This window comes from Oryx dammah, unplaced genomic scaffold (assembly GCF_014754425.2).
Source record: "Oryx dammah isolate SB20612 unplaced genomic scaffold, SCBI_Odam_1.1 HiC_scaffold_1, whole genome shotgun sequence".
NCBI lineage: Eukaryota > Metazoa > Chordata > Mammalia > Artiodactyla > Bovidae > Oryx > Oryx dammah.
In genome coordinates, this window is record NW_024070185.1 from 44,702,922 (window position 1) to 44,717,731 (window position 14,810).

A 14,810-nucleotide genomic window follows, 5' to 3' on the forward strand; every position below is an offset into this window, starting at 1 on the left:
CAGTATCAGGTCTTTCAACAGGTACCCAGTTCTATAACTCAACTCTTAGCAACCCCATGGACTGCAACCTACCAGGCTCCTCCATCCATGGGATTTTCCAGGCAAGAGTACTGGAGTGGGTTGCCATTGCCTTCTCTAGAGGTGCATAAAGAGTTGAGTTATAGAACTGGGTACCTGTTGAAAGACCTGATACTGAAAAGATATTGAAATAATTGCAAGGATGTGAATAACAGGATACCTGGAGCACAGGCCCAGAAAGTAATGGTGAAAGTTGAGATTGTATGATCTCTGAAGAATGTGCATCTTAGCTGGTTTAAGGATTCTAGAGAGTCTTATCATCCTAGATAATGACGTCATCAACCCCCAAGAATTGCAGAGAGTAAACCATTCTGCTTCCAGATTGTGGACTGTTGAGGAGTTTTGAGAAAGATGACTTGATGTGAGGCATCCTTCACAGAGGTCTACTGTATGTTCTGCAGGACTTGCACCCAGGTTCCTGAGTTCCTCACTGTAGTGCTCTTCAGCACTTTCCTCTTCCTCCTTCTCCTCTCCTGCTTCTTTCTCTTTTGTCTTCTCTTCCCCCTCCTACTCCTGCCACAGAAAGAACCACATGCTGCAAATAACCGTGGGTGCACCAGTATGTGAAAAACTTGACCAAATGTTTCATGGGACAATCCTTACTGTGTGTTGGTTTTTGAATAGTTCCATTACATTAAATTAAAAAATACTGGTCACAGCTCACTAAATTGATTTCAAGATTCACTCATGAGTTGTGATCCACAGTTAAAAAAGATGTTGCATGTCCTTAGAAACTGCCCAAGTCATGCCTGGTCTTAGTAATACTATTGAGGAACAAAGGGAGCTCATGCCCCTTTGCAGATACGACATTTACTCCTTCTGGGCCATTTTGTTCTTTAAAGTTAGAATTCAGTGTTCATTGTTTTCCTCCCAAAGTTCTACTTTTTCAAAAAGATTTTTAAAGCCACCTTTTGCTAAGATTACATAATAATTAAGCATAACTGGCTAGAGTTCCGTAAGAGTTAATCTTTAAAACTATCTGGCTGTTGGCAAGACCTTCATTTGATTAGGATAAATATGATCCACTCATATGGCCAGCATTTACCTGTCATGGGCATTAGATAGACTTTCTGGTAAAAGTCTTAGAAGCTGGTCAGCTGATTTTTTTCTTCATTTGAAAGATGCCTACAAACACATCAATAGCAACTTATTTGTTAACTTTACAGTAAAAGTACAGTTTTTAAGAGGATAGAAGAATTGTTGATACATGAGAATTCATGGCTGAGGTTTGTCTCAGCCTTCTGTGCTGGACTGTGAGGCTGTTTAACCAGTAAGGAATTGCCATCCTTGAAAGAAAATATCATCCATCTTACCCTTATTATTTCTTGAGAGTCATCTTCTTATAAAGTGGGGGTGGACCTCAACACTGTTAATCATTGTAAGATCTGATGCAACCTTACTGTAAGTCACTTAAAACTGATCTTTAAATCTATGTCTAAGTAGTAAAAAGTTATTTTGAATTGATAAGATTTTAGCCTGTAACAATAATAATGAAAATTTGAATGTGCCTCTTTTAAAACCTGCTAGGTTTAGGTAATGGCAACCCACTCCAGTGTTCTTGCCTGGAGAATCCCAGGGACGGAGGAGCCTGGTGGGCTGCCATCTGTGGGGTCGCACAGAGTCAGACACGACTGAAGTGACTTAGCAGCAGCCACAGCAGCAGGTTTAGGTAGCTTCCTAAAATAACCTAAATTCATCCTCAAAATATGTTTATTTACAAGTTTAGTAAAATCAGAATAATATTTAAAATATTTTATAGTATATGTATACTTAGTAAATATAGTGGTTCTTCTTTTGAGAGCAACACCAAGCCCATGAACCCCAGAGCTGTGCCAGTTTTAGTTCAATACTGTATTTGTTGCTTTGCTGGTTTATTTATCCCTTTTCTTCACACACTGAAGTTTTTTCAGTGCCAAATCCTACACAATTAAACTTGTTACAGATGGAGAGTATAATATTGGTGGTACCTTCCTATAGGCAACTGGATTGTCAGTAGAACATGCCTGTATTGAATTGTGTTTTTTTTTTTTTTCTTCCCCCAACATTTTATTTTGAAAAGTGTTACTTTTGTGGCGAATACTCAAATAGCCTTCACCTAGTTTTACCAGTTTTTAACATTTTGCCACATTTGTTCTGTTTCTATTTTTCCCCTTTTCCCCTCCCCCTCTTCTTCCCCTACCTCCTCTCTGTCTCTAATTGGTGTTTTGGAACCCACTTGAAAATAAGTTGCAGGCAAGATGACCTTTACCCTTAAATATTTCGGTGGGTATCTCCCAAGGACAAGAACATTCTCTTACATAACCATAATGCCATCATCACTGTTAAGAAATTAGTATGAATATGCCTTTTAGTATATTATAGCCCAATTCATTTCGAAGTTACTCCAAAATAATGTAATCCACCCTCCCCACCACACCACCCCCTCTGTACCCCACACATTGAATTGAGGACCTAGTGAAGTTTTATGCAGTGTGTTTGTTCTTTAGTATCTCCTTTAATCTAGAACAATCTCTCTGCCTCTTTTGTTTTTTACGACATTGACAGTTTTGACAAGTTCAAGCCAGTGGTCTTATACACTCTCCCACATGCAAAATTAACTTTTCATACATATTTTTAAGTAGTTAGTCCTGAAAGCCAGACTCAGTTTTCTGGACACGTTAAGGAAATATGTGTATATTTGTGTGTTTGTCTCCTAGAATACGGTCTCCGGCTTGGGAGTCAGATCTTCATAAAGGAAATGACCAGAACCGGTCTAGCAACTAAAGATGGCAACCTGCATGAAGGAGACATAATTCTCAAGGTGGGCGGATAAGGGCAGAGAACAACCGGGTTCATGCTCGGCTTCATAGTCTGCATTTCCACATTTAAGTTCCAACACAGTGAAACTTTGTTGAGATGAGAGTCTCAATAGTAAGACAAAGCCAGGAAGAACAGCAGAGAGATCGTTTTTATCAGGAAAACTAGACTTAGAGATTTGTAATAGAGGAATGTCAGTTTAAAGAAAAAAATCTCAACAAAGACATCCTTCTTCCCCTGTTTATTTAAAGTTTAAGCTCCTGTTTTCTGAATGAAGGAAAGATGAGAGGGTGACTTGGTGATATATGAATGCTGAATATTTAATAGTTTTTGTAAACCTCTTCAGTCAGGAAACATATTCCAGTAGTAAACCAAGCCATTGTCTTGAACTTGGAAGTTCAGTAAGTTCACAGAGTCACTTGAGCACACTATAGCTTTCACGCCTGTGTTTGGGTTTCAGACATGCAAGGTTATATTTAATTTAAAGGATAATTCATTTTGTTCATTCTGTCATCTTAAAGCCCATGTCTGTTTGAATAGCTGAGCAAAGCCTTTCCATTTTTAGCAGGGGAAATAAGAACTTTCCTATTTCACTCTTAATAGTTGTATTACATGGAACATTACTGTTCTTCATATACACAGATAAATGGAACCGTAACTGAGAACATGTCTTTAACGGATGCTCGAAAACTGATAGAAAAGTCAAGAGGGAAACTCCAACTCGTGGTGCTGAGGGACAGCAAACAGACGCTCATCAACATCCCCTCATTAAATGACAGCGACTCAGAAATAGAAGGTAAAGAAAGGGGAGGGTGTGAACTTAGCTGGGAGTGAGGAAGGCTGTTGCTGCTGCATTCTCATCTCTATTTATCATAGCCATTCAGCTGGAAGTTAAATTCCTAACAGAAACCTCTCTTTTAAACTTTAATTCCGAGTTAGGTTGTTATTTTCTTATTAAAGGGTCTATTGAAATTAGAATTCCAGTATGGAATTTTGGTGCACTTAAGAGTCCCAGTGGACTCTGATTAAGGCCATTGAATACAAAACTTGTGAGTAAACAAATGTTTATCGGAGTGGCTCAGAGAACTAACCACAGGGCTTCCCTGGCAGTCTAGTGGTTGAGACTCTGCCCTCCCAATGCAGGGCGTCTGGGTTCAGTCCCTGATCAGGAAGCTAAGATCCAGCATGCAGCAATTAAGGATCCTGTGTGCCGCATCTAAGACCCTGTGCAGCCAAATAAATAAATATTTAAACAAACAAAAAGAACTAACCACATACATTTGTAAATTACTCCTTCTTGGGCTTTCTTACATGATATTTTTGAAGTGGCTGTTAATATTTCCAACAAAGAGAAGACAATATGGAGGATAGCTAAAACTGGTAGACACTATAATAAGGGATCAGTTAGAAGGACTGAATATTATAGTATTCATTGGTTTGGAATTTGTGTCACCTCTTGTATGAAGATGTATTCATTTCTTTTAGTTTTAACTTGAAGATGAATAGTACATAGGATAACATCATTTATGTAGTTGGTCAGTCTTTGTTTATTTCCACAAACAAGTCCAGCTTCATGTCCTTCAAACTGGTCTTGGATATTCTGCTCTTTATTCTTTGTTTTGTCTCTTAGGCATGTCTTTATTATGATTTTTTCTTTTTCTTTCTAAATTGAGATATAGTTGATATACAACACACAGGATAACATTTTAACCATGTAAAAATTACCAATAAAAATAACTAGGCATGGCATTTCCTACATAACCATCTAGTATTGCCTTTGTGCAGAAAAGTTTAGAAAATATTACATGCTCAAGTTTAGAAATGGACTTGCTTTTTAAAAGAATTACTTCATAAAACCTTAACACTTAGTTTAATTTCTATTATATAAGATGTTTAATCAAGTGGTTACTGCTTGGGGTACAGGAAAACAAGGAGAGCATGAGAAATAATCCCAACTTGCAAGGAGCTTGCAGTTTACCTCGTTTTTCCAAGTGTCATCCTCAATCCACTAATAGTATTGTGTCATACGGGAGCTTGACAGAATTGCAGAATCTCAGGCCCTACCCAGAACAACTGCCTTTTAACAAGATCCCAGGTGACATGTGTACACATTAAAGTTTGAGAAGCATTGTTGTATGGTAAAAATGAGTTTGTGTATCTTTCCATCCATAAAATCCCCATCATTGGCTTTTGACTCTTCAGTGGCAGCTTTAATGGAAAGAATAATGAATGAGGAACATAAAATTCTGAATTTGGATTCCTCTTTGTTAATTAATGTCTTTCTGTTCAAGCTATCAGATTTTTTTTCCCCCCCGAGGGAAGACTATCAAACTATTCAATAGCACATTTACTGCCTGTCCTCTCTTCCATTTCCCATGTTTCCTTGCTCAGAGAATTGAATAATTTCTGGCACAGGTCTTAAATGTTTCATTAAAAAGACTTTTCTTATTTTTGAAACCAGATATCTCAGAAATAGAGTCCAACCGATCGTTTTCTCCAGAGGAGAGACGGCAGCAGTATTCCGATTATGATTACCATTCCTCAAATGAAAAGCTAAAGGAGAGACCAAAGTAAGAGGATACGCATTTTCCCTTGCACATGTCCCTGTGTGTGTTTACGCATACTTGTTGGCAAATCTGTCACGTGATGAAACACTAACATGCTGTGTGCTTAAGTTCGAGAGAGGACACGCAGAGCAGATGGTCCAGGATGGGCGCCACACCCACGCCCTTTAAGTCCACTGGGGATATGGCGGCTGCGGGCAGCACGGAGCCCAGCAAGGAGCCCAGATACCAAGAGGAAACCCCAGGTGAGGCTCGTTTTACACAGTTGTGTTCAGGTGTGTGTGCTCGGTAATTCCAGAGGGTGGCTGGTAGGAGAGAGAAAAAATATTTAAAATCATTCTTATGTATAGAAGAGGCACTCCTAACTCATTTAATATTTAAAAAAAAAAAAAAAAAGAATTTGCCTTTTGTATGTACCAACAGGTTGGTCACCTTCTGTTATATTTCATTAGTCATGGTGCTTTTGTCTCCCATCCCTGACCCCAACCTGAACTGTTTTCTGTTCACAACACTTCTGACATCAACTGCATGGGTTTTGTCTTCCGCCCAGCTATCAGTTCTCCAGACACCAACCTGGTTGTCCTGCAATTCAGTTCAGTTCTGACACTGACTACCCGAATTCCTGCAGAGCCCGATGGTTAAGGGCTCTGTCTCACAAGATGCCCCCACCACAGACGCCAGTCACAAGCCTTGGGTTGCCGCTTTTACTTCTGACCAACCAGCTCTAACCTGAGAGTTCCCATGACCCCCCCCCTCAAGTTTGATAACTTGCTGGAATAGCTCATAGAACTCTGGAAAGCACTTCCTTTACTATTACTGATCATTTTTTTAAAAATAAAGGATACAGCCAGGTGGAAGAGATGCCTAGGGCAAGGTATGGGAAGAGGGTGGAGAGGTTTCATGCCCTCACTGGTCAGGTCACCCTGCCAGCACCTCAATGATTTCATCCATCCTGCAGTGTTCTGAATCCCCTAGTTTTTGGAGGTTTTGTCATAAGCATGACTTCCTCCTCCTGGTTACCAGCCCCAGCTTGAGGCTGTCCAGAAGCCTACTAGGAGTCATCTCTTTAGAGCAAAGGATGCTCCTATCACCCAGCAAATTCCAAAGGATGTTGGAGCTCTGTGTCAGAAATTAGGGTTAAAGACCAAACATTAGAACAAAAGATGCTCTTGGTACCCCTTTCACTCCAGAAATTATAGGGGTTTTAGGATCTCTGTGTCAGGACCTGGGGGTGGTGCAGAGACCAGATACATACCTGTTAATTATGTCACACAGTTGCATTTTGTCAGATTTGCTTAAAGTCCTTTTATGTCCCATTTCTTTATTTCGGAAATAATTTTATTTATTTATTTTTGGCTGTGCTGGGGCTTTCCTCTTGTGGTGGTGCATGGCTTCGTTGCTGCGAGGGCTTGTCTCTTGCTACAGTGCATGGCTTCTCATTGAAGTAGCTTCTCTTACGGCAGAGCACAGACTCTAAGGCACATTGACTTGGTGGTTGTGGCTCCCAGGCTCTAGAGCACAGGCTCAGTACTTGTGGCACGTGGGCTTAGTTGATCCATGGCATGTGGGGTCTTCCCGGATCAGGGATGGAACCTGTGTCTCCTGTATTGGCAGATGGATTCTTTACCACTGAGCCACCAGGGAAGCCCCTATGTCCCATTTCTGATCTCAACTGCATCCTCTACCCCCCACCACAATAAAATTAGTATCATAATTTAAATGCATAAATATTTATCCATGGAAAAAACAGCATTGTTACATGACTTTTAAATTATTTTAAAATGCTGCTGCTAAGTCACTTCAGTCGTGTCCGACTCTGTGCGACCCCATAGACGGCAGCCCACCAGGTTCCCCCATCCCTGGGATTCTCCAGGCAAGAACACTGGAGTGGGTTGCCATTTCCTTCTCCAATACATGAAAGTGAAAAGTGAAATTGAAGTCGCTCAGTCGTTTCCAACTCTTAGTGATCCCATGGACTGCAACCTACCAGGCTCCTCCGCCCATGGGATTTTCCAGGCAAGAGTACTGGAGTGGGGTGCCATTGCCTTCTCCTTTAAAATGCTGCCATTTTGTAAATGTGATTATGCATCTTGCATTTTTAAGTTTCATTTTCCTTCTCACTTGTTTTTGAGAAACTACTGATATCTGCTAGTGCTTCAAAATTTAACTTTTAAGACTTATTTTTCTCATTTGATGTGATGACATATATGTAGCATAAGGAACAGACTTGAATTTTTTGTGGATTTTGTGATCTTCATATTTAGAGACAAAACCTGTTTGTCCTGGTTGCTGATGACTTTTTTAAATTTTATTTTATAACTAGTGATGTTTTTTAATCCACAGTTCCTCCACCAAAACCAGCCCCAAGAGCTGTTCTTCATCCAAGTCCTGAAGATTTAGCAATATATGGGTAGGCATCTCTTCCTGTTCCCCTTTCTTCCTCCACACAGCTCTGTCAACTTAACTTAAATCTGGAAAAATGGTGTTCTTAAACGCCATTAAATGGTGATGATTTTGTATATAATCAGCTGCCTTTAACCCATCTCTATTGCTAGTGTTTTTAAGAAAGAGAAATCATTCATAGGAAGAGTAAAATGTGGAAGTAAGTGAGTGTTAACTTTGCCTGCTTGTCTGCTTAGCTGGCTAGTGTTCCAGATGTTATTCTGAATAGTTGCGTTTGCCAGATCAAGAATGCCCAGATGGGTGAAGAATTGCTTAACTCTGGTGCCTCTGTAGTGACAGGTGCGTGGAGGGAGCGGGGGAGTGACGCAGGGCTCTGCACTTGACAGAGAAGCCCTGGTTCCGTGGTGTTCCGTGGGTTAGGAACCTGCTCCCCTGGACTTAGGCTGTCTCCATTTGACAGGAGCCCTGTGGGATCAGCAGGATTTTCTTAGGAAGAATCCTGAAGTAGGAATCAGATGGCCTTGAATTTTTACCCCAACCCTGCCCATTATTTGCTTTTTATCTTAAATGAGTTTACTTAGACGTTCTCTGTGTTTCTGTTCTTCACTGGTAAAGTGGCCTCCTGGTATTCATCTCACAGCCCCAAGGAAGATAAAATTATAGATTATATAAGAAAGGCAAGAGAGAGTTTATAAAGGGTAAATCACTCTATACTATAGATAGAAGAAATTAAATCTCTCACTGCTAATGTTGGTTCTCCTTTACCAAAAAAAAATAAAACCTCCCATCTTTCTTTACTGAAACTGAACCCATTGCAGCCCCAATACCAAAATGGTGAGGTTCAAGAAGGGAGACAGTGTGGGCCTCCGGCTGGCTGGTGGCAATGACGTTGGGATATTTGTGGCCGGCATTCAAGAGGGTACCTCCGCGGAGCAAGAAGGTCTTCAAGAAGGGGACCAGATTCTGAAGGTATGAGATCCCAGCCCTGTTTGTAGGTGTTACTGGGAAAGAGTAGGGTTTCCTGGAGGGTCTTACATAAAGGGTGAAGAAGTGGTCCCGCTGGTGAAAACAGACCAGCTGCGGGCTTGTTGCTGCTGAGCATCAGGTCTTCATTTCGTTCCAGTGGACCCTGTCTCCTCAGTCCTGGAACCCAAAACTCATCCTTATGTCTGTGGGAACTTACAGCGTTCAGAACCCTCACAAAGATTTTTATTAGTTTGATTCACAAAACAGTTGAGACTTCCACTGAAGGCCTAGGGGGAAGATCTTGCTAGTGGTTTTTGGCCTGTTCTCCTGCGTGGTTATCACTATGCAGGCTGTGTGCTATAACTGAGCAGAAGTGAATGTTGCCATCAGATCGTCTGATTTGAATCCTGTCCCAGCTTCATATTAGTTTGTGGCCCTGGCTCCAGCTCTGAGACTCAGGTTCTGTATCTGTTCAATGTGGATAAGCATACCTGCCTCACAGGGATCCTGGGAAAGTTAGAACAGATGATACAAGGAATTCAGCAGAGTTCTTGGCACAGAGGAGGAGGGTCAGAGTCCGTTCTTTTTCCCAGTGAAAAATAACAAGTTGCTGCCACTCTGTGTCACTTACATCTAAAATTGTTCAGGAAGGGGAACACCTGGTTAACCAAATATTAATACTTTTAAAGCTACTGTGTATGTGTTTGTATAATCTGTTGGTTTAAAAACAACTGATAAGCAAGTCCTGCTTTAACATTTATGAAAAACATACCATGTGTTTTCTGTTGACTTGAGTATTCACTTCAAGCATGCTGAGTACCTTGTGACTATAAAAATATAGAATGCTCAGGAATTGTCTTCAATGGAATTTCTGCTTCTGTAAACTTGCTTTTCTTATCATGAGTTCCTAGGGGATCTGGTAAGAAGAGCATCTAACCTCAAAGGAGAGGGGGAGAAAAGCAGAATTCCCAAGGCAGCAGGCAGCAGAGCCCAGAAAGAAATGGTCCTTTTCCTTCCTGACCTGTGACCTCATGGTGGTAGTTCAGATTTCATTTCCAGAGCAGATGAAGGGCAGCCCTTGACCACGAGGTTCTCTGAAGCTTTGCAGCGATATTCTAGATCCTCTTTGGCTCTAGCCGGGATCCTGGAAGACAAAGTGTTCCTGAGTGAACCTCAGGGTACCACATGAGCCTAGGAAACACTGCTTACCAATTGCTACCGATAAGAATCCCATTCGAGTGCCAGCTCATACCAGTTTACTCTTGGGCTGATGCCAAAGAAGCATGTGTCCTAAATGATGTGGGGCCACTGGAAGTCAGGGAGGAATTTGAAAGCTTTTGCTCCTGAAGGTTCGAGGATAAAATACTTTCCTACCCCAGGGGCGGGAGTAGGGTGGCGTGGAGAAAGACTTTCAGAATTTTCATGGAAAAGTAAATTCATTTAGAGGCTTCAAGACCTCTTTCTAAGTTAAAGACAGAAAGAGTCACTTCCATGGGTAAAAATTATGATACGCAATGTTTGCTGTTTAAGAACGTATCTTATTTCCTGTTATCACCCTGGTGACAGGGAAGAAACTGTGGGGACCCACCTCTTTTGCAGTAGTCTCATGGGGAGGTCAGACAGTAGATGGTCTTCATTCTTAGGCATGAATAAATTTTCTGTTGACTACAAAAGGAGCCCTCCATTCTGCAAAGAGGTGAAAAAGCTTGAGCTCGCCTACTGAGGCAGAGAGGTTGTGACACAGTCTTAGTGTAGCTGACACAGAGTCCTCTTCAGGCTCACAACAGACACAGCTGGACTGTGTAGACTATTAGATAGATAATGAAAGGGAATACTTATTAGAGAGGGCTATACAACCTAACCAAAGTGCTGTCTTGGTCTTTTTTTCCTTTAGTTTGTCTCAGCACTTCTTTTCATTGTCAAATTGAGTATACCAGGGTCCGATACACAAATACCAAGCACTTTCTTCTGTTGCAGGTTTTTAAGTGCAGCTCGCTCTTTTGTAAAGGTGACAACTTGACGTGGAATGAAGACATGAGTGTGTTAGGTGGCAAATTATGTGCCATGTAAATAACTGAAATAACACATGCTTTAGTGCTTGGGTTACCTGGTATGATTGTCATTTCCTTTTCAGAAACTATTAGAGAAGAGGAAAGACAGAAAATAAGAGCCTCCTAAGTTTGATCATTAACTGTGTGGATTTTAGCTACCATATATGCTTTAATTTCGACCATTATAGTGTTTGGCTTGATGGAAAGTCATTCTCAGTTTGTAGAGGTGGACAGAGGGACTTCCAAGGTCTTCCCCCATGCCCTTTGGCCCTGCTTTATTTAAATATACAAATGCAAGCATGTACAGTGCATAAAAAGACATTCATAGCCATATATAGACACAAGTGTAGATCCGCAGATAGCATGTGAGAAAGGATTCAATACCAAAGGTCAAATATTCAGAGACAAAGAGATGGAAATGAGCTGTCTTAAATGCTAAATATTGTATCAAAGGAAAAGTTAACATGATTGGTTTAGTAAATCACCGTTTTTAATGTACCAAATATAGTTTTAGTCTCATGCCTAGTTTCATTTTTTTTTATTTTCAACATTCTGTTCTTGTATTTCTACAGTTATATTTTACAAAACAGTAATGCAGTTTAGACACAGCCAGACTGTCTCCAGAGTAGTTATAACACAAGCATGACGCAGAATGTGTTGAGAGAAACATTCCCAAAGAGAGCCTAGTTAGTGACAACGCCAAGTCCCTGTGTCTACCTACGCTTCAAAAAGGGATAGCTCGTTTCATCTCCCCACATTGAAAACTTCCATGAAGAAAAAATGCCGTTTTCACTTCATTATAAATTCCAACCTTAGTTAAATTAGGCTCAATTAATTATTTTTTTCAATAGTAAGGCATTACTCTTTGATTAAAAGATTCTACAAGTCTTCAATGATTGAGGAAAATATTTCAGATAAATTCTATATCTTTACTTCTGTAATAATACCTTTTTAAAACATAAGGTACTTTAAAATCATTTTTGCATTTTACTTATGTGTATTTCTGTTTTAAAATGGTTTTCAAGGTACAGAGCAAAGATGCAAAATGTCTTTTTCTTTGTACCATTTTTGAGTTTTACTCTAATTTGTCTTCCAAAAGCTGTTTACAGAGTACCCTACTTGATCAGCAGTGGATAAACATGGGCTTTTTACCCATTGTGTGGCAGAAGCTTAAATATAAAAAAGCCTATACATTAGGTTGATGGTCTACCATGTAAAACTAATGCTCTTCAATTTCAAATGATAGAAGCTGTAAGGAAAAGGTAGATTTGGGCAGAATCCTTATTTGCAGGCTTCTATTTGAACTAATTTAAAAAGTAGAAATGCCTTAAGCTGAGCCAGCATGCTCATTCGCCATAGACCTCACCACTCCCTATTGAATTCTAGTTATTGGATTCATAATGGTACATTACCTCCCTGGCCTCCTGCGTGGGAGACGCAAAGAAGAGGGAGACTGACACACTCCTAGAAATTCTCACCCGATCCAGTGACGGGTCTTTGGTGGAATGACACATTCCTGAGGGGTGGTGGGCAGTGTGGGGAACAGGAGGCTGTGGTGGTGCCCACAGTCCAGGCTGGGTGCTTGGCGGGCCTCAGTAGGGCACTAAAGGCTTCTTTACTTGTGGGCCCTGATGTATACGTCTTTACATAGGCAGGCCCTGATGACAGCAGATCAGAAGCTCAGGGAGCACCTTTTAAGAAACAACTTCTTATTTTCTCTTGCTTTGTTTTTCTCTTTGCCCCTCCTCTATCAGGTGAACACACAGGATTTCAGAGGCCTCGTTCGGGAGGATGCTGTCCTCTACCTGTTAGAAATCCCCAAAGGTGAAACGGTGACCATTTTAGCTCAGAGCCGAGCTGATGGTGAGCAAATTTGGTTTTGAGTTCAGTGGGCATAGAGGGGAGGGAGGGAGCTTGGGACCAGAATAGGCAAATCTGAGTGTTAAAAAATTGACCTAACTCTAGGTCATAGGTATGTGGAAAGAACTTGGGTGGGATTTAACTTCCTACAGAAATGCTTTCTATGCACCCACTGAAAGAACTTTACTAGTTGTGTGAATTTTGGAATAAAACTGCTTTTCTGGACAGAGATCCATCCTTAATTACTGCCTGAAGTTATGGTTGAGGTTTTCCATATGACAGCTGCAGAGGCCACCCCTGCAGCTCAGCTCGCAGCTTAACCCTTATCAGTCTGACAGGTTGATTCACCTTTCCAGGTCTTGTTGTCATCTGTAAAATGGAAGTTAATAGAATCTTCTTGTCTGCTTCAGAGGGTTGATGGCACCTATATTAGTCAGGGTTCTCCAGACAAAATGGCACACAGAGAAAGAGAGCTGCTTACTATGAGGAATTGGCCCATATGTTTATGGTACCTGGCAAGTCCCCAAATCTGCAGGGTGAGTTGGTGAGGTGGAGACCCCAAGAGAGCTGATGGTTTACTTCCAGTCCAAGTCCAGAGGCTTGAGAACCAAGAGAGTTGATTGTGTAGTTGCCAGGAAGAGCCAGTGTATCTGAGTCTACAAGCGGGAACAAAGCTGATGTCACACCTTGAAAGCAAAAAGAATTCATTATCTCTTACTCAGAGAAGGATTTACCTTTCCGTTCTGTTCAAACGTTCAGCAGACTAGCTGAAGCCACCCTCGTGAGGGAGGGCAGTCTGCTTTACTCAGTCTGTGTGTTAACGTTCCCTCATCCAGAAACACCCCCAACAGGCACAGTCAGAATAATGTTCGACCAAATATCTGTGCATAGCATGGCCCGGTCAAGTTGACCATCAAGAAAATTAACCATCACAGCAGAAGTCGTGAACTTAGTTACTTGTCCTTCTTCCTGTTTGAGCTGTGGTTACCATGGGACCTGCGTGCTGAGTTCACTAAATGCATGGAAAGTAAAGTGCGTGATCAGAGCTCAGAGAACCCGATAACCGCTCCAGGAAAGACCCCTGGCCAGGCTGAGCACCGCATGAAACGATGCTTTTGTCTTTCAGTGTATAGAGACATACTGGCTTGTGGCAGAGGGGATTCATTTTTTATAAGAAGCCACTTTGAATGTGAGAAGGAAACTCCACAGAGCCTGGCCTTCACCAGAGGGGAGGTCTTCCGTGTGGTAGATACACTCTACGACGGCAAACTGGGCCACTGGCTGGCTGTGAGGATCGGAAATGAACTGGAGAAAGGCTTAATCCCCAACAAAAGCAGGTATCTGAGACCACATGATTCCACACAACCGCCAAGACTCCCCCCTACACATAAACAACACCCCCACATAAAGGAAGCCCCATACGACTTCGTGCTTTGTCATCATGACCTCTCCCATCATCCACTTCTCATGTATGAAGAGACCTGGGAGAGATGGTGAGTTTCGTTCCAGACCACCACAATGAAACAAATATTGTAATGAAGCAAGGCACACAAATTTTTTGGTTTCCTGGTGCATATAGGAGTCATGTTTATATTATACTATTAAGTCTATTAATTGCACAGTAGCATTATGTCTAAAAAAGCAAGATACATACCCTAATTAAAAATGCTTTACTGCCCCCAAATGCTAACCAGCATCTGGACCTTCAGTGATTCATAGTGGTTTTTGCTGGTGGAGAGGTTGAAATTTTGAGAGAAACTGTGACACAGAGGCATAAAGCGAGTGGATGCTGCTGGGAATAGACCAGCAGCACCAACAGACTTGCTTGATGCGGAGTTGCCATATATCTTTATAATTTGTAAACAAAAAAAATGCAGTGTCTGCAGAGTATGATAAAGCAAAGTAGAGTAAGACAGGGCATGTCTGTACACCAGCCTAAGCAGAACAAGCCACGTCCGCATGTTTATTACTGAGCTACTTCTGGTAGATTTCATGGGCACTCAGCTTTTCTCTGCCTCCATCCCGATGAGAAAGCACCTGTGTTTCTTACTCCTGGCTTTGCTCATTGTTACGCTGCATCTTCTCTGATCCA

The 14,810-nt window shown here is 41.4% G+C and overlaps 1 protein-coding gene across 4 annotated transcripts in view; it reads left to right on the forward strand.

Moving 5' to 3' along the window:
• TJP2 (tight junction protein 2) overlaps positions 1–14,810 on the forward strand; it is a 127,174-nt gene that overhangs the window by 94,633 nt on the left and 17,731 nt on the right. For all 4 annotated transcript variants that reach the window (XM_040249477.1, XM_040249394.1, XM_040249561.1 and 1 more), the window contains 8 exons: positions 2,775–2,878; positions 3,517–3,670; positions 5,336–5,444; positions 5,550–5,683; positions 7,782–7,848; positions 8,660–8,810; positions 12,613–12,721; positions 13,845–14,055. In XM_040249477.1, coding sequence (XP_040105411.1) covers positions 2,775–2,878; positions 3,517–3,670; positions 5,336–5,444; positions 5,550–5,683; positions 7,782–7,848; positions 8,660–8,810; positions 12,613–12,721; positions 13,845–14,055 — 1,039 coding nt within the window. The remainder of the gene's footprint in view (positions 1–2,774; positions 2,879–3,516; positions 3,671–5,335; positions 5,445–5,549; positions 5,684–7,781; positions 7,849–8,659; positions 8,811–12,612; positions 12,722–13,844; positions 14,056–14,810) is intronic.